Source organism: Oncorhynchus nerka, linkage group LG9b (genome assembly GCF_034236695.1).
Source record: "Oncorhynchus nerka isolate Pitt River linkage group LG9b, Oner_Uvic_2.0, whole genome shotgun sequence".
NCBI lineage: Eukaryota > Metazoa > Chordata > Actinopteri > Salmoniformes > Salmonidae > Oncorhynchus > Oncorhynchus nerka.
Genome location: NC_088424.1, coordinates 6,913,401 through 6,933,909, shown reverse-complemented (window position 1 = coordinate 6,933,909; position 20,509 = coordinate 6,913,401). Strand labels below are relative to the sequence as shown.

At 40.8% G+C, this 20,509-nt stretch overlaps 1 protein-coding gene across 1 annotated transcript in view; it reads left to right on the top strand.

Annotated features, from left to right (window-relative positions):
- puf60a (poly-U binding splicing factor a) overlaps positions 1-20,509 on the top strand; it is a 62,344-nt gene that overhangs the window by 22,383 nt on the left and 19,452 nt on the right. The window contains exons 3-7 of the mRNA XM_029642269.2: positions 2,700-2,789; positions 9,145-9,195; positions 9,505-9,666; positions 16,742-16,834; positions 16,922-17,135. Coding sequence (XP_029498129.1) covers positions 2,700-2,789; positions 9,145-9,195; positions 9,505-9,666; positions 16,742-16,834; positions 16,922-17,135 — 610 coding nt within the window. The remainder of the gene's footprint in view (positions 1-2,699; positions 2,790-9,144; positions 9,196-9,504; positions 9,667-16,741; positions 16,835-16,921; positions 17,136-20,509) is intronic.

Below are 20,509 nucleotides of genomic sequence, written 5' to 3'. Positions count from 1 at the left end.
GACCCCATAGACACTGTCTATTCGATAGGCCAAGAGTTGAAAAACTACAAACCTCAAATTTCCTACTTCCTGGTTGAATTTTTTATCAGGTTTTTGCCTGCCATATGAGTCCTGTTATACTCAGACATCATCATTTCTATCGAAATCTACTAATAATATGCAATATATTAGCAACTGGGCCTGAGTAGCAGACAGTTCACTCTGGGCACCTTATTCATCCAAGCTACTCAATATTGCCCCCAGCCATAACAAGTTAAACAAGGGAATGATTTTACTAATAAAGCCTTCCATTCAAACCCTTTACGGCGCTATTTTTGCGATGTTTTAACCGGAATGCGCAGAAAACAACGAAATACACCGTGGTCTCCTCACGCTGCTGAAAACGTGGGGGACAGAGAATTATCGATTGGTCAGGGTAATATGACCTCAAATTTCAATCGGCTGGCCCTATGTCCTCGCTCTTGACATTAATAATGACCGAGTCTACCCGCTTCTGAACACGAGAGACAGAAATAGCACTTTGGCCCAACGCGTCTATTTATCAGATTTCTATAATTAGCACTATAAGTGTAATCTTAACCCTACACCGACTATGTCAGAGAAACAAGACAGAGGGAACTTCCTTGTATTGTTCAAATGGCAACACACGTCAACAAATCCTGTCTACAACTCCCAAATTGTATAATATAATATGGGTGCGTAATGCAATCTGCTTTCCAATTTTATATAGGCTGAATCAAAATAAATGCTTCATTTTATCTTAGATTCCTCGCATGGGAGCATCATTATGTTGTGTCGTTGACTATCTTATCAAATCAATTATCTGAGTAATTTAATTCCACGATTAAAACTAATCATGGAACTTGAATTAACTTGGAAGTCGGGGCACCACGGGAATGTTTATAGTTTCAAATCCCGACTATAACTCTTCAGATATTATCATATCCTATCGGGGACAGTCTTGTATTAATGTATTATTATTACCTCTTCAGTCTCATTACTGAATGTCGCAAACCCTTGAATATCTGCACGAACCCCCACCTAAATCATGAATCAGCGATATACAAATTGGCTCAATGATTAAGTTAATTAGTAAATAAATAAATCACTGAATTGCATAAACACACACAATTAGTTCATACATGGGTTACTACATGATACAAAAAAAAGTCCCGAGTCGATGAAACCGATATGACGTCTAGGTAAACAAAGGAAAAGGGGTGGGGACCGCTCAAGAGTGGGAAACTCATAGCTGATAACTACACTCATAGAAATTGCTAATACTTTAAATATGAACAACCACTCATTCGAAAACAAATTTACGTATTTACGAGTAGCAATTTACGTATTTACGAGTGTATGTCTTGCTGTCTCTCTCTGTGGTCGCCGGTCCATCTGCTGGAGAGAGTCGACAAGAAAAGTATTTTTCCAAATGTTGGTATTCTTCTTCCTAGGTTAGGTACATTTTCAGCTGCAGACTGAAAAGGCCTTGTCTAAGATTGGCTCCTTCTGTAGCAATGTTTTAGAGTTGAACCATTTTTAGCTTTATAGCTGTATGCTCTCCTCGGCATATGGAGTTGTAGTTCTTAACCATTCACATGTAGCTACCTCTCCGTGCTTTTCTGGTCTTGTAGTTTTAAACCATTTGTCAGCCATGTAGCCTCACCTGCACGCTGTCTGGTCTAATGCCCTATAGAATTGGAGCCATTCCAACGTGGGGACTCCATCCCGGCGTTCTCTAACTTAATGTACATTTTGTAGGAAGTGGATTTTATACTCTGGAAGAAGGGGGCATTCCATGATACCGACCAAGTCTATGCCCACATGGCCACTGACTTGGTTAAAACCTTTATAAAAATAACAATTCTAATTTAGAAGGCACACATCACATCTTTTCACAAATAGTTTCATATTTACTCATTCATTTTATCCAACATCTAGATGTAAATCTGATCATTGAAAAGTGTACACAGAGATACAGTAATGAGGTCACCAAATGAAACAACGTTGACCGGATTGTTCTTAAAATACCCAATTCCCACATTCTCAAAAATATAAATATTGTTTAATTATTCAAATGTTTAATTGTCCAAGTGTCTCTCTGTGTTCCACAGTTTTACATTCCAATCTCAAACACCACAGAGCATAGAGGCAGCATATTTTACGACCGCCATAAAACAGCCAACTGCTCTCCCCCTCTTCGAGAGAGAACATGCTATTCTATAGAGCGGACCCACTGTAACCTGATCCTTCAGATCGTCACAGGAGAGTTATGACAACACCCAATGAGAGATAAACCTGAAGAGTTTTTTTTCTTAGACCATTGTGGCAAACAAATTGATATTTGAATGTGATTCGATTGCTAAATATAATTTTGACAATATTTGCCCTGCACTAACACACCATTTTCTACTGATAAGATACTCAACAGGACCCTGATGAGCTGAGTGTGTTGAGCATGGCTGGGAAAATAGCTTTGCACCCCAGTAGCTCTCCAGATGAAGAGTTGGCTACATTTGTTTTATACAGTAACAGTACAGTTTAACTGAGGCATTTTCTCGTTGCGGTATAGACTATGAAGTATTCTGATACTAAGTGTGCAGGCTGGTATTGGTATCAAAGGTCACATTTCTGGTATCATGTCACTAATGTGATGTTGAAAATGTCAACCTCTTCTCTTTCCCTTCATTTGCCTGCAGGCGAAGAAGTATGCCATGGAGCAAAGCATTAAAAGTGTGCTGGTCAAACAGACCCTGGCTCATCAACAACAGCAGCTCACCAACTTACAGGTAAGGAGAACCTTGGCACCACTGCACCGGCCTCATTTGTGGGGTGTCAGCCCTGTCCACCAAGCTTCCGTCCTCATACCGTGCTGAGAACCCCTGCAGTCTTCACATTTTGTTGGAACATTTAACATATTTAAATGTTATACACAACGTACTACCCACTTCATGGAAAACAAATACAGCCATACAAAGTTATTTACTGTTGAAAAAACAAACAACCTAGATGTCTGCACCTCTGCGTAAATTGAATTAGCATAATACAAAAATCCCCATCAAAATCTGTCTGATTAAACAGAGATACATTTTTTGCATGGGCTGGGTCTCAATCCACCGCATTCACCTCCTGCATCTGTGGTGGAAGGTGGCCGATCTACAGCTGTGTTTATCAGACTTAATTTATGTAACCCTTATTTTACCAGGTAAGTTGATTGAGAATGTGTTCTCATTTATAGCAACAACTTGGAGGATAGTTACAGGGGAGAGATGAATGAGCCAATTGCAAGCTGGGGATGATTAGGTGGCCGTGATGGTATGAGTTCCAGATTGGGAAGTTAGCCAGGACACCGACTTTAACACCCCTACAATAAGTGCCATATGATCTTTAGTGACAACAGAGAGTCATGACACCCGTTTAATGTTCCCAATCACTGCACTGGGGCATTGGGATATTTTTTTAGACTAGAGGAAAGAGTGCCTCGTACTGGCCCTCCAACACCACTTCCAGCAGCATCTGGTCTCCCATCCAGAGACCAACCCTGCTGAGCTTCAGAAGAAATCCAGCAGTGGGATGCAGGGTGGTATGCTGCTGGACCATGAGTCATCCCGAAAATCGGGGTTCTCACAAAAACATCTGTAGCGTCCAAACGGTTTGGCCTACAAACTAAAATATGACCAGTCTATGGAAAGGTGAGACTCTCAAGAACACGTACATGGTGGAAGCCCACATGTCTCATCTGAAGGTAGCCCGGTACCAGTTTAAAAAATGAGTGGAAGTAGTTTAGTGACCCCCAAGGGGTCCTAAAATTCAAAATCAAAACTTAAATTATCCTTCTTATAACAATTCCATATGTTGGCAATGAGGCCCTTTATCTACTTCCATGAAGTAGATGAACTTGTGGATACCAATTGTATGTATGCGTGTCCAGTGTGGAAGAAGTGTGCGGTAGTACTAACGAGCGTTAGCGCAATGACTGGGACTCTATGGGTATCTAATAGCAAGCTTGGAGATAAAATGGGATTGTAGACATTAAACGAAAAAAGATATACAGAATATTTGCAAGGTTATAGCAAACATAATGTTCTCATGATTTGGTCATTCAATTTATGGAACATTGCAACTCTGTAGATGCTAGTCAGCCTAAAAAGTAAACATGGGCTCATGGTAGATGCTGTATTACTGGCCTAAGGTAAGATTAATATCACTAAACTAGTAACGGTACATTTCCCAAAGAAAGTGTCTGTTCTTGCTTCAGCTCTCTAGAAGTGTATTAACTCGTTAAACTCTGATACCCTCTGGTGGCATTTTCAAAACTACACATAATATTGAATATTACCCTCAAAGTCAATTTGGTTTCAAAACTATATGAACTATACTGAACAAAAATATAAACGCAACATGTAAAGTGTTGGTCCCATTTTTCATGAGCGGAAATAAAAGATCCCAGAAATGTTCCATACGCACAAAAGTATTCTCTCAAATTTTGTGCACAAAGTGGTTTTACATCCCTGTTAGTGAGCATTTCTCCATTGCCAAGATAATCCATCCACCTGAAAGGCATATCAAGAAGCTGCTAAAACAGCATGATCATTACACAGGTGCTCCACTCTAAAATGTGCAGTTTTGTGTCACAACAGAATGCCACACAGTTTTGAGGGTACGTGCAATTGGCATGCTAACTGCAGGAATGTCCAACCGAGCTGTTGACAGGGAATTGAATGTTAATTTCTCTACCATGAGCCACCTCCAATGTCATTTTAGAGCATTTGGCAGTACATTCAACCTGCCTCACAACCGCAGACCATGTGTAATCCACTCCAGCCCAGGACCTCCACATCTGGCTTCTTCACCTGCGGGATCCTCTGAGAAAATTCATTAAAAATCCTACAATGTGATTTTCAGGATTTTTTTTCTAGTTTTTTCTCTGATGAAAATTACAGGCCTCATCTTTTTAAGTGGGAGAACTTGCACAATTGGTGGCTGACTAAATACTTTTTTGCCCCACTGTGTATATATATATATATATATATGGATCTTTCTATAAATAAAGGGGCCAATATATGACATTGGGGTCAACATTTCTAAATGGTTTGATATATATTTAAATCTGATTTTCTTGCTGCTTCACATGTGTAGTTACAGGAATAAAAGTCCACCTATCAGCAACATCTACATGTGTAGTTACAGGAATAAAAGTCCACCTAGCAGCAACATCTACATGTGTAGTTACAGGAATAAAAGTCCACCTAGCAACAACATCTACATGTCAGTCAAAATGTGATGTGTGTGTGTGTGTGTGTTAGATTGCATACCATATTTTCACTTACAGCATTTTCTCTGGCTTGATGACATTATTAGATCTCTTCACCACTACCACACTCAATACTCTGGTCACTGTTATCTGGTCTTTGGTATGTGTGGCCGCTGGTATGTCTGGCCAGTGATACATCGGGTCTCTGTTACATCTGGCCGCTGGTACATCAGGTACACCTAGTCTCTGGTACATCTGGTCTCTGGCATCTTACAAAGGTCTGGTATGGAAACAAAAAAACACGTGATTTGCATAATGTAAGCAATGTGTTACGTACCACGCAGACTGGGAAGTTTCACCTTTCTCCATTGCGCAAAATATCATCCATTCTCACAGACTCCAATCCCATGGAGACAAGAATCCAAGAAGCAACAGAGGTTTCTGGTTGCCACTACGTTGACGGTTTTGATGCAATGCAACTTCATGGTGCCAGGCACTTGCTTCAGACTACAGTGACTTATGTTTCTTTCAATGTCCTCACTGGGAATAAAGAACCTGGTACGGAGGTAATGGGTACAGATATCTGGGGATACTTATTTTGTCAGATTCTCTGTTGTAGTTGTAGGTTTTCATTTGCATTTCTGATCTGGGATCGCCCAACCTTCACTACTGTGGCCGCATGGCTTTTTACCATGTCTGAAGCCAGAATAGTTGTGTTGTACAGGGAAAGCAAAATCAGACACAGCATAGCTAATATCAGATATAAGTATTTCGCTACACTTGCAATAACATCTGCTAACCATGTGCTGACCAAAACAAATTGGATTTAATATACAGTACCAGTCAAAAGTTTGTACACACCTACTCATGCAAGGTTTTATTTTATTTTTACCATTTGATATATTGTAGAATAATAGTGAAGACATCAAAACAATGAAATAACACATATGGAATTATGAAGTAACCAAAAAATTGTTAAACAAATCAAAATATATTTTAGATTCTTCAAAGTAGCCACCCTTTGCCTTGATGACAGCTTTGCACACTCTTGGCATTCTCTCAACCAGCTTCATGGGGAATGCTTTTCCAACAGTCTTGGAGTTCCCATATATGCTAAGCACTTGTTGGCTGCTTTTCCTTCACTCTGCGGTCCAACTTATCCAAAACCGTCTCAATTGGGTTGAGGTTGGGTGATTGTAGAGGCCAGGTCATCTGATGCAGCACTCCATTACTCTCCTTCTTGGTCAAATAGCCCTTACACAGCCTGGAGGTGTGTTTTGGGTAATTTTCCTGATGGAATAACAAATTATAGTCCCACTAAGTGCAAACCAGATGGGAGACTGTATCGCTGCAGAATGCTGTGGTAGCCATGCTGGTTAAGTGCCATGCGCTGACCAAATAGCAAGTATCTACACTGACATTTTCAACCTCTCCCTGTCCGAGTCTGTAATACCAACTTGTTTTAAGCAGACCACCATAGTGCCTTTTCCCAAGAACACTAAGGTCACCTGCCTAAATGACTACCGTCCCATAGCACTCACGTTTGTAGCTATAAAGTGCTTGAAAGGCTGGTCATGGCTCACATCAACACCCATGTCCCAGAAATGCCTTTTTCTCACCTGGACAAAAGGAACACCTATGTGAGAATGCTATTCATTGACAACAGCTCAGCGTTCAACACCATAATGCCCTCAAAGCTTATCACTAAGCTAAGGACCCTGGGACTAAACACCTCCCTCTGCAACTGGATCCTGGGCCGCCCCCAGGTGGTAATGGTAGGGAACAACACATCCACAATGCTGATCCTCAACACGGCAGGGGTGCATGCTCAGTCACCCTCCTGTACTCCCTGTTCACTCATGACTGCATGGCCAGGTGGCATGACTCCAACACCATCATTACATTTGCCGACGACACAACAGTGGTAGGCCTGATCACGACAACGATGACACAGCCTATAGGGAGAAGATCAGAGACTTGGCTATGTTGTGCCAGGATAACAACCTCTCCCTCAACATGATAAAGACAAAGGAGATTATTGTGGACTACAGGAAAAGGAGGACCGAGCATACCCCCATTCTCATCGACGGGGCTGTAGTGGAGCAGGTTGAGAGTTTCAAGTTCCTTGGTGTCCTAATCACCAACAAACTATCATGGTCCAAACACACCAAGACACTCGTGAAGAGGGCACGACAAGCTTCCTACCATCCAGGACCTCTATACCAGGCGGTGTCAGAGGAAGGCCCTAAAAATGGTCAAAGACTCCAGCCACCCTAGTCATAGACAGTTCTCTCTGCTACTGCACGGTCAAGCGCTCCCGCAGCGCCAAGTCTAGTTCCAAAAGTCTTCTAAACAGCTTCTACCCCAAGCAATAAGACTCCTGAACAGCTAATCAAATGGCTACCCAGACAATTTACATTGTCCCTCCCCCTGTTCTTATGCTGCTGCTACTCTGTGTTTATTATCTATGCATAGTCACTTTAACTCTACCTACATGTACTTATTGCATCAATTACCTCGACTAATCTGTGCCCGCGCACTTTGACTCTGTACTGGTTCCCCCTGTACATTTAGCCTCACTACTGTTATTTACATTTAAATGGATTTCTGATTGAAATAATATTACTACATAGATCATACACATAACGTTAGCTAGTAAGCCAGCAAGCTAGCGTTTGCTAGCTCACTAACAGTACACTTTAACTTGCAATAAAAATACTTTCTGACTAAATTAAACTTATATCTGAAAATGTAGCTAGACTCTTAACCGTCTGTATACATGGATTAACACTTCACAGCAGACTGGAAATATTTAACTCTGTTTCGTTAGTGGCTACATCTTGTTTTTGGCCAGCGTTGTGTCAAGGAATTATCTCCTATTCACACTGACCGTGGCGTGTGCAGAGAGAAGCACATCACTTTTCCAACTGATTTGTCGATAGCGGCTGCTAAATTCAGGGAATCAATGTTGTTGAGAAAAGTAGCAAAACTTTTGTAGTTCTCAATGGCTAACGTGATATCTTTCAGAAAGTCAGGGTACAAAGGACTGTCAACACATACTGAACAGTTCATGTTATAGACAGAATCATGCTACATGGCAGACCAATCCAAACTCATCCCCTGGCATGACCAGCCCACCCATGGCTAGTGGGAAGGTTCCTAACTTATTCTGTGGCTAAGCCAACTATGCTCGTAATTAAAAAATTGTATTCATATATATGGATGGAGTACATGTGTGTTATTAAGTAAGGTATATGAAAGTTCACCTGTCCAGAAGGAATTTCTGCCATAAAACACATTTTGATAAGAAATAAATGTTTACGTTCGATGGCTGCTCCTGGGAAGTAGTGACGTGCGACATACATCTACTTTCCTGAAATGAGTATTGATGCCCACCCACTGGGGAGTATGAGAAGTTAACATTCAGTTCTCTGGCAATAGCTCTGGTGGATATTCCTGCAGTCAGCATGCCAATTGCACGCTCCCTCAAAACCGGAGACATCTGTGGTATTGTGTTGTGTGACAAAACGGCACATTTTAGGGTGGCATTTTATTGTCCCCACCACAAGGTATCCCTGTGTAATGATCATGCTATTTAATCAGCTTCTTGATATGCCACAGCTCTCAGGTGGATGGATTTTCTTGTCAAAGGAGAAATGTAAACAAATTTGTGCCATTTTTTTTAAATAATATTTTTGTGCGCATTGAGCATTTCTGGGATCTTTTATTTCAGCTCATGAAACATGGGACCAACACTGTACATGTTGCGTTTATTTTTGTTCGGTATAGTATAAAACATGACTCAATTACTTTCAATGCTGCTTTTTAGAATAGTTTTTCATTGATGGGCCTTTATCCTTAAATGTATAAAGGTATACTTTTTCTCTTAGATGGCATCGCTGACAATGGGCTTTGGCGATCCCCTCTCACCTTTACAATCGGTAAGCTGTTATATAATTTATTATGTTAAAAACTAAAAACTTATGTTAAAAAATGTTATTTTTATCAAACATGTATGTCTTGTTGTTAAACCAGTGTCAAATAGAGAATCTTTGCATGATTTTCTCTATTTTTTTTATTCAATTACACAATCAATGGCGTGAAGTCCATGCAATATGGAATGTCAATAACTGAAGGAAGCAATTCCACCGATCTCCAATTCTTGTGTGTCTTTGGTCAGTGTTTGTGTTTGTAATATACAGTGGAACAGCAAGTCAGTGCTATATTCAAGCAGTTTCCTCCTATTGTAGGTAGCGGCTCAGAGACAGCGAGCATTAGCCATCATGTGCCGAGTGTACGTGGGCTCCATTTACTACGAGCTGGGAGAGGACACGGTCCGGCAGGCCTTTGCTCCGTTCGGCCCCATCAAGAGCATCGACATGTCCTGGGACTCTGTTACAATGAAACACAAGGTGAGATTTCACAACTGAACATTAGAACATCCCAGACTTGTTTTCCTCAGCTGAACTCAGCTGTTGAATGAGGGATTCCTTTACTGTATGTTCTTTGTATCTACCCACAATGTTGTAAGGATATTTATTATTATTGCATTTGTGTATAATTTAAACTATAGCCCGACCAATATCATTGTCTTCCGTCAGGTGGTGCCACTCCTGTGCAACGCTCGTCCCTCAACCGACCTGTCTTGTAGGTCGTGGAATAAAAATTGTTATATTTTAAGCATCCGCCACAGAAAATGAAAACATAGTTCCTAATTTCTGGAATTACTGAGGTCTCGCATGAATCTCTGACACAGGCAGAATTAGCTTAATTATTATACACACATTTTGTGTATATCAGCTGATTGAACTTGTTGCTAGCTAGCTTGCTGAAATACTAGGTAAGCAAGCTTGTCTCTAAATGTTTAAACCTGTTGAAAGCTACTTTTGCAGCTTGTTGATGTATAGTGCTGTGAAAAAGTATTTGCCCCCCTTCCAATTTTCTCTACTTTTGCATATTTACAGAATGCTATAAGATCTTCAACCGAAACATAATATTAAATAAAGGGAACCTGAGTGAACAAATAACACAACAGTTACATATTTATTACTTATTTAATTTATTTCATAAACAAAGGTATGCGACACCCAATGCCCCTGTGTTGAAAAAGTAATTGCCCCCTTACACTCAATAACTGGTTGTGCCATCTTTAGCTGCAATGACTCCAACCACATGCTTCATGTAGTTGTTTAACAGTCTCACGTATCTGTGGAGGAATTTTGGCCCACTCATCCATGCAGAACTGCTTTAACTCAGCGACATTTGTGTTTTCAAGCATGTACTGCTCATTTCAAGTCCTGCCACAACATCTTAATTGGGATTAGGTCTGTACAAAACTTCAAATTTGTTGCTTTATCCATTTTCATGTAGAATTTTTTTAGACGGCCTCCATTATCTTTTGTGAAAACCAAACACTGCATTCCACATTAAGAACCTCCTACCAACGGTCAAGCATGGTGGTGGTAGTGTGATGCATTGCTGCCTCAGGACCTGGGCGACTTGCCTTAATAGAAGGAACCATGAATTCTGCTCTTTATCAGAGAATTCTACAGGAGAATGTCAGGCCATCTGTCTGAGGTTGCAGTCATTGCAGCTAAAGGTGGCACCACCAGTTATTGAGTGTAAGGGGGCAATAACTTTTTCACACAGGGGAATTGGGTGTTGCATAACTTTGTTAATTAAATAAATCAAATTAGTATACTTTAAATATATATATACATATTTGTAAACTCAGGTTCCCTTTATCTAATATTAGGTTTTGGTTGAGTATCTGATAACATTCAGTATGAAAAAATAGAGAAAATCAAAAAGGGTGCAAATACTTTTTCACTGCACTGTATTTGTAGACTGCTGCACCAAACCGGTAGCCTGGCTGACGCACAGACCACGTGACACAGCGAGAGGAGCTGTGCCCCAATGGTCTGGACACCCTTTCCTTATTAATCCATATTCTACTCTCAAAAAGTGCATGCATTTATTGGGGGGTTGAGACCTCTCGCTGTTTTGATTGGATTTTGTAATCGTTGTAATGGAAGGGGTTGCCGTTTGGGCGCTGTGTGTGACTGCATGTGCAGGGCCCTATAAAATCTTTGTGTTTTCCCAAAATCGGTTTTCCCGGTTTTAGTTTTCCTGGTTTGGGATTTCTTAAATCTTTTTTATTTTGTGACTCAAAATTACAACTGGATGAGTCCATAACAATGCATAAATCACACAATTTTTTTTTTTGTAATTCCCCTTTAATTGTGCATTTAACAAGAGGAATGTTTGGCTAACGATGTTTCTGTACTGCACATGTGATGGCATAGTTTGCAAAAAAATGCCCACCCGATTGATACAAATAATCATGATATCATTCTGCCCGGTAGGCCTAATTTGCAGTTAACATTTAATTCAGAAGGTTTTGTTGAAGGCCTTCCTCTCTACCCACAAGACGTTTGTCATTAGCATTGCTAACTGGCTACACAAAGTGAGAGACAAAAGTGAGCACTACACAGACAGGGGAATTAACATGCCATTGCTTTTTCAGAACATTGTAGGAAATGTTAATCCTTGATACATTTTTCTTCATGTCTTGAGAGAAAATCATGCAAAACAATACTTTTTCGACTAAGTTTAATACAATTTATTGATCTTCTACTAACGTCAACACATTTTAAAATATTGTTTAATTCCATTTGAACATCTGGACCGTGATTCTGTCCGCTTTCTCCGCATGGTGGATTTAATAGGGCCCTACATGTGGGTTTTTGAGTGAGAACGACACAGAGGGGAACTAATCAGTAAAAGCACTTCATTATCGACTCATCGTGCCGACTAGCATCAAAATGGCCTCCCAGACTCTGAAGCCAGGAGGACCAGGCTACCAAAAAGGAATTGTTTTCAGAAATTGGCTCTTAACGTTGGATCAGACTGAGCAGTGTAGCCAATCGCTACTTTGTAATGTTGGGTTGAATGCAAGAGCGGCAGCAGCAGCATCTGATGACACTTGTGGCAGAACAGCAAGTGCTTCATGAAAATTCTTTATATTGGAAGTATAAGAGTAGAGCTATGTATATTCTTTAAAATGACTAAACAACAGTCTTTTTTACATGATGCATAACCACAGATCTACACCTCATGCTACAACTACACATGAATATGTCAGTTTTTTTTGTTTGGTTGTAAAATTGATTCACCAGAAGCTCAGATTAGAAAATACAGTAGAATAAGGGAGTGGATGTTGACTGATATTATTAGCTGATATATAGTTAACATGCCAATATCCATATATTGGTTGGGCTCTAATTTGACCATATTAATGGGCAATTCCACCACTTTTCAACCTCATTCATTATCTTCAGCACCAAACTAGAGTCTTATGTGAAAACAGCGCTGTGATTAATCAGTGATTAAAAAGATACGGTCCTAAAACCTGATTCTCTGTGACATCACAGTTCATCATAACAGAATAGAAATTAGGCTGTAAATGTTGTAAATGTTTATTGTAATTTGAACTATCGTGGGGTTAGGGTGAGGGTTAGACTCGTGTCACGTGACTCGAGTCGTGTGATTATACATGACTTACTGATACAACTGTTTCCTACTATAGGTAGTTGGCTGCCTAGTGATGACAACATTGTAACTCTCCAATCTGAATAGTTGGCAGCGATGTTTCGTTTCCAAGTGCTACTGAATAACCTCAACTGATATGCACCAATTGCTCACGATACACATCATTACTCTAGTCTATCAATCCATTTCAAATCTTTATACTATACATGATGCATATGTTGATCTTGCCTAGGGTAGCAGCAGAACTGCTAGGACTGGGCCTGACTAACACAATAATTTGCCTCTAATTTACTTGCGTTTGTGGCCAACCTTGGCCTGCTCAAAGTGAGCTGCTCTTGTTGGGAAGTCAAAACTTTTGAACTCCTTGGAGCAACTTGATGCACGTCAGCCTCGTTACTTTGTCCTCAAGAAGGATGTGATCTTTGGGCCGTATTTACTGTTTTGGAGAAAGAATCACCTCTCACAGGCACACTAGAAACAAGGATAATGAACACGATTTTTGCCGATTTTGAGTCGGGGTACACTTACTCTAGCTGAAGTCCCTTATGTTTTGCGTGAAAGACACACACCACACTAATTTCCAAGCAGCTTTGGGGTTTATTAGCCTATGAAGTGTATTTGCCTTTGAAGTTGGAGCACATCGACTGGTATTTCCATCAATGAATAAAAAGCATTATTTTGGGTAACACTTTACCTGACACCGTGACATAACCATGTCATAACAGTTGACATAACTTGTCATAACCTGACATTGCCATAACACTGTCACGACCCATATATTTACACTTGTTGTGATAAATATTGCGTTATTTTATGGCTGGTTATGACACCTACATAAGAGTTTCAATATACATATTTATTCAAATGAGTTTTTTCCCTACCAAGAAGATTCCTTTTGTTTGAAAGTTTCTCATAAATTCATTCTTTAGTTGTTTTTTCCCATCATATTTTAAATAACATGTAGGTAGATAAAACAATTTATGACACTCTCATGACTCATTATGACCATACTGTGTCACTTTACGTGGAATAAGAAAATACACTTTATGACACTAACAAAAAGCATTATTACCATCATCATGCCCTTATATCAATCAAAAAGAGGGTGTCTCGTCCTGCTCCTGAAATCTGCTCCTGCATTCAGCCCAGTCATCAGCAACAGAATATTGGGGTAGGTGTGTGCAATTACAATGATAATTTAACATGGTCAATTTAAAGAATAATTATATAACTAAAACATACAGTTGACATGTAGGCTATGGTGTAATGTAATGCCTTGTGTGGTAGGTTTTGCCACTTATTTAGGTGTCATAACAGCCATAAAATAACGCAATATATGTCACAACAGGTCTAAATATATCATGACAGTGTTATGATTATATTATAACAGGTTATGACAAGGTATGTCAGCTGTTATTACTGTGTCGTAATGTGTTATGACGTTGGGTGTCAAGTATTACTTTACTGGTATTTTGCAAATGTATATTTGTCTTTTTATTTTTTTTATCTGAACTTACCGTCACCGCGAATCTCAGTGTTTGAAAATCATTGTTTTTAAAATGGTTTAACTTTTGATGATGTCATTGGGTAGAACCTTTTAACTTTAGAAATTTGTTAGACAAAACTTGAAATGCGCTGCTTTCACATACACTGAGTGTACAAAACATTAGGACCACCTTCCTAATATTGAGTTGCATACCCTTTTGCCCTCAGCAGAGCCTCAATTTGTCGGGGAATGGACTCCACAATGTTTCAAGCGTTCCACAGGGATGCTGGCCCACGTTGATGCCGATGCTTCCCACAGTTGTGTCAAGTTGGCTGGATGTCCTTTGAGTGGTGGACCATTCCTGCTACACACAGGGAACTGTTGAGCATGAAAAACCTAGCAGCGTTGCAGTTCTTGACACACAAACTGGTGCGCCTGGCGCCTACTACCATATTTTGTCTTGCCCATTCACCCTCTGAATGGCACACATACACAGTCCAAGTCTCAAGGCTTAAAAATCCTTTAACCTGTCTCCTCCCCTTCATCTACACGGATCAAATTGGATTTAACAAGTGACATCAATAAGCTTAGTGACATCATAGCTTTCATCTGATCATTCTCTCAATAACAGTTGCTCATAATGTTTTGTACACTCGGTGTATGTAGACACTCGTATTGTGCTGGAGATAATGAAAATTTGGTTGAAAAGCGGTGGAATTCCCCTTTATGTTGTTGGTGCAGTGTGTTACAGTCATCAATATTCCTGCCCTGCAATATAATTGTAAGCAATCTCTTGTAATTAGGAGTAAGTTATTAACCACGAGTATTGATGGTAGTTGCAGCTACCATACCTCTTAAAACCTTTCTAGGACAGGCGTTCCGCTAGCGGAACCCCTTGACAACATTCCGCTGAAAAGGCAGGGCGCAAAATTCAAAAATATTTTTTTGAAATATGTAACTTTAACACAATAACAAGTCCAATACAGCAAATGAAAGAAACTTCTTGTTAATCTACCCATCATGTCCAATTTCTTACAGCGAAAGCACAACATATGATTATGTTAGGTCATAGCCAAGTCAAAAAAACACAGCCATTTTTCCAGCCAAAGATAGGAGTCACAAAAAGCAGAAATATAGATAAAATTAATCACTAACCTTTGATGATCTTCATCACTAACCTTTGATGATCTTCATCACATGACACTCATAGGACATCATGTTACACAATACATGTATGTTTTGTTCGATAATGTGCATATTTATATAAAAAAATCTGTTTACATTGGCGCGTTACGTGCAGTAATGTTTTGCTTCCAAAACATCCGGTGATTTTGCAGAAATACTCATAATAAACATTGATAAAAGATACAAGTGTTATTCACAGAATTAAAGATGGACTTCTCCTTAATGCAACCGCTGTGTCAGATTTTTAAAAAAACTTTATGGAAAAAGCATAATTTGAGAACGGTGCTGAGAGCCCAATCCAGCCAGAGAGATATCCGCCATGTTAGAGTCAACAGAAGTTAGAAATAACACTATAAATATTCACTTACCTTTGATGATATTCATCAGAAGGCACTCCTAGGAATCCCAGTTCGACAATAAATTACTGATTTGTTCCATAAAGTCCATCATTTATGTCCAAATAGCCACTTGTTGTTAGCGTGTTCAGCCCAGTAATCCATCTTCATGAGGCGCGAGCTCTTCGTCCAGACAAAAACTCAAAGTTCCATTACAGGTCGTAGAAACAAGTCAAACGATGTATGGAATCAATCTTTAGGATGTTTTTAACATAAATCATCAATACTGTTCCTACCGGAGAATTTCATTGTCTGAAGTAAAGCACTGGAACGAGACCTAACTCTGTCAGGAGCGCGCGTCACGAGCCTGAGACACTCTGCCAGACCCATGACTCATTCAGCTTCCATTCCCCCCTCCTTCATAGCAGAAGCCTGAAACAAGTTTCTAAAGGCGGTTGACATCAAGTGGAAGCCTTAGGAAGTGCAACTTGACCCCATAGACACTGTATTCGGTAGGCCAAGCTTTGAAAAACTACAAACCTCATATTTCCCACTTCCTGGTTGGATTTTTCTCAGGTTTTCGCCAGCCATATGAGTGCTGTTATACTCACAGACATCATTCAAACAGTTTTAGAAACTTCAGTGTTTTCTATCCAATACTAATAATACTATGCATATATTAGCATCTGGGACAGAGTAGAAGGCAGTTCACTCTGGGCACGCTATTCATCCAAAAGTAAAATGCTGCCCCCTATCCCAAAAAGGTTCAAATAAATAAACCCTAACAAATGTATTTTAATTTTAGTCCTAGCTGAAGTTTCTTCAGAGTGTATAGCCATTGTTTCCCAAACAGGTAAATCCCTTTTGCAAAGACCAGTCTCCCTGCTTCAGGTTGAAGCCTGACTTTTTTGTTGTTCCCCTGTCCCTCAGGGTTTTGCGTTTGTGGAGTATGAGGTGCCTGAGGCAGCCCAGCTATCCCTTGAGCAGATGAACTCCGTTATGCTGGGAGGGAGAAACATTAAGGTGAGCTCTGCTGTCAATTTTTAAAGAGTAACTAGATTTTTTTGCTCAATGCCATGACTACACTATTTTAACGCATCACACTTTAAGGTGGGACGACCGAGCAACATCGGACAGGCCCAGCCGATCATTGACCAGCTGGCAGAAGAGGCACGCGCCTTCAACCGAATATACGTGGCGTCTGTGCACCCCGACCTCTCGGACGAGGACATCAAGAGTGTGTTTGAGGCGTTCGGCCGGATCAAGTCATGCACTCTAGCAAGAGACCCCACTACAGGGAAACACAAGAGCTACGGCTTTATTGGTGAGGAAAACATCTCCAGACTGCGACGTCAAATTGGTTGCAAACTAACCCCCTTGAAACAAATAAAATAATGCAGTTAAATCAACAAAGATATATATTTTTTTGGTTTAGTATTATTTCAGAGCGTTTGGTCCTCTGATCTTTTCCACATTTTGTTAAGTTACAGCTTCAGTCTACACACAATTCCCCATAATGATAAAGCAAAAACAGGTTTTTAGAACATTTTTGTAAATGTATTTAAAAAAAATAATGATAATTATTCAGACCCTTTCTTTACTCAGTACTTTGAAGTACCACTGGCAGCGATTACAGCCTCAAGTCTTCTTGGGTATGACGCTACAAGCTTGGCACACCTGTATTTGGGGAGTTTCACCCATTCTCTGCAGATCCTCTCAAGTTCTGTCAGGTTGGATGGGGAGCATTACTGCACAGCTATTTTCAGGTCTCTCCAGAGATGTTTGATCGGGTTCAAGTCCGGGCTCTGGCAGGGCCACACAAGAACATTGAGAGACTTATCCCGAAGCCACTCGTGCGTTGTCCTGGCTGTGTGCTTAGGGTCGTTGTCCTGTTGGAAGGTTAACCTTTGCCCCAGTCTGAGGTTCTGAGCACCCTGGAGCAGGTTTTCATCAAGGATCTCTCAAATTAAATCCAAATCAAATGTTATTGGTCACATACACATGGTTAGCAGATGGTAATAGCGAAATGCTTGAGCTTCTAGTTCCGACTGCAATAATATCTAACAAGTAATCTAACAATTCCACAACAACTACATTATACCCACAAATATATTGGGATGGTATAAGAATATGTACATATAAATAGATGGATGAGCGATGGCCGAGCAGCACAGGCAAGATGCTATAAAATACACTATATACATTTGAGATGAGTAATGTAAGATATGTAGACATTATTAAAGTGGCATTATTTAAAGTGGCCAATGATTTGAGTCTATGTAGGCAGCAGCCTCTCTGTGTTAGTGATGGCTGTATAGCCTTGAGATAGAAGCTGTTTTTCAGTCTCTCGGTCCCAGCTTTGATGCACCTGTACTGACCTCACATTCTGGATTATAGCGGGGTGAACAGGCAGTGGCTCGGGTGGTGGTTGTCCTTTATGATCTTTTTGGCATTCCTGTGACATCGGGTGCCTTTTGGAGTCTAGGAGTGTAGGTAGTTTGCACCCGGTGATGCGTTGTACAGACCGCACCACCCTCTGGAGAGATTTGCGGTTGATGGGTGGTGGCAGTTGCCGTACCAGGCGGTGATTGAGCCTGTCAGGATGCTCTCAATTGAGCGTCTGTAAAAGTTTGTGAAGGTTTTTGGTGACAGGCCAAATTTCTTCAGCCTCCTGAGGTTGAAGAGGCGCTGTTGCGCATTCTTCACGACTCTGTCTGTGTGAGTGGATCATTCTAGTTTGTCTGTGATGTGTACGCCAAGGAACTTAAAACGTTCCACCTTCTCCACTACTGTCCCGTCGATGTGGATAGGGGGGTGCTACCTTTGCTGTTTCCTGAAGTCCACACATCTCCTTTGTTTTGTTGACGTTGAGTGAGAGCTTGTTTTCCTGACACCACACTCCGAGGGCCCTCACCTCCTCCCTGTCTCATCGATGTTGGTTATCAAGCCCACTACTGTTGTGTCGTCTGCAAACTTGAGATTGAGTTGGAGGCGTGCATGGCCACGTAGTCATGGGTGAACAGAGAGTACAGGAGGGGGCTGAGCACACACCCTTGTGAGGACCCAGCGTTGAGGGTCAGTGAAGTGGAGGTGTTGTTTCCTACCTACACCACCTGGGGGCGGCCTGTCAGAAAGACCAGGATGCAAGACGTCGGTGTACGTGATATTGCTGGTTTTCTTTTTGCAGTGTGTAATTGCCTGTAGACCCTGCCACATACGTCTCGTGTCTGAGCCGTTGAATTGCGACTCTACTTTGTCCCTTTACAGGCATTTCACTTGTTTGATTGCCTTGCAATCAATAACTAGGGAAGGGAATAACTACAGTGGTTTCTCCTTTAAAATGTTGCAAGTTTACCCCGCAGGACTTAGAGGTACCCAGCGTCCCGGCTTCATTGCTGCAGACCACCACAGGGGGGAGTTAGAGCACTCATTATGCATTTGGGTCCCAAGGTTTTTATATTGCCATCATATCGAGTGGTTCCAATGACGAATTTGACACGGGCCACCCGTTCCTGGTGACTTCAGCAAAGATGGCTGACAAAACATTACGGGGGAAGCAGATGTAAGTAGTTATGAGTCAAGCAAAACATTCACAATTGAGAGGAATGTGTTAGTTAATGTTTTTTATTTATTTCACCTTTATTTAAACAGGTAGGCAAGTTGAGAACAAGTTCTCATTTACAATTGCGACCTGGCCAAGATAAAGCAAAGCAGTTCGACAGATACAACGACACAGAGTTACACATGGAGTAAAACAAACATACAGTCAATAATACAGTATAAACAAGTCTATATCTAATGTGAGCAAATGAGGTGAGAAGGGAGGTAAAGGCAAAAAAGGCCATGGTGGCAAAGTAAATACAATATAGCAAGTAAAACACTGGAATGGTAGTTTTGCAATGGAAGAATGTGCAAAGTAGAAATAAAAATAATGGGGTGCAAAGGAGCAAAATAAATAAATAAATTAAATACAGTTGGGAAAGAGGTAGTTGTTTGGGCTAAATTATAGGTGGGCTATGTACAGGTGCAGTAATCTGTAAGATGCTCTGACAGTTGGTGCTTAAAGCTAGTGAGGGAGATAAGTGTTTCCAGTTTCAGAGATTTTTGTAGTTCATTCCAGTCATTGGCAGCAGAGAACTGGAAGGAGAGGCGGCCAAAGAAAGAATTGGTTTTGGGGGTGACTAGAGAGATATACCTGCTGGAGCGTGTGCTACAGGTGGGAGATGTTATGGTGACCAGCGAGCTGAGATAAGGGGGGACTTTACCTAGCAGGGTCTTGTAGATGACATGGAGCCAGTGGGTTTGGCGACGAGTATGAAGCGAGGGCCAGCCAACGAGAGCGTACAGGTCGCAATGGTGGGTAGTATATGGGGCTTTGGTGACAAAACGGATTGCACTGTGATAGACTGCATCCAATTTGTTGAGTAGGATATTGGAGGCTATTTTGTAAATGACATCGCCAAAGTCGAGGATTGGTAGGATGGTCAGTTTTACAAGGGTATGTTTGGCAACATGAGTGAAGGATGCTTTGTTGCGAAATAGGAAGCCAATTCTAGATTTAACTTTGGATTGGAGATGTTTGATATGGGTCTGGAAGGAGAGTTTACAGTCTAACCAGACACCTAAGTATTTGTAGTTGTCCACGTATTCTAAGTCAGAGCCGTCCAGAGTAGTGATGTTGGACAGGCGGGTAGGTGC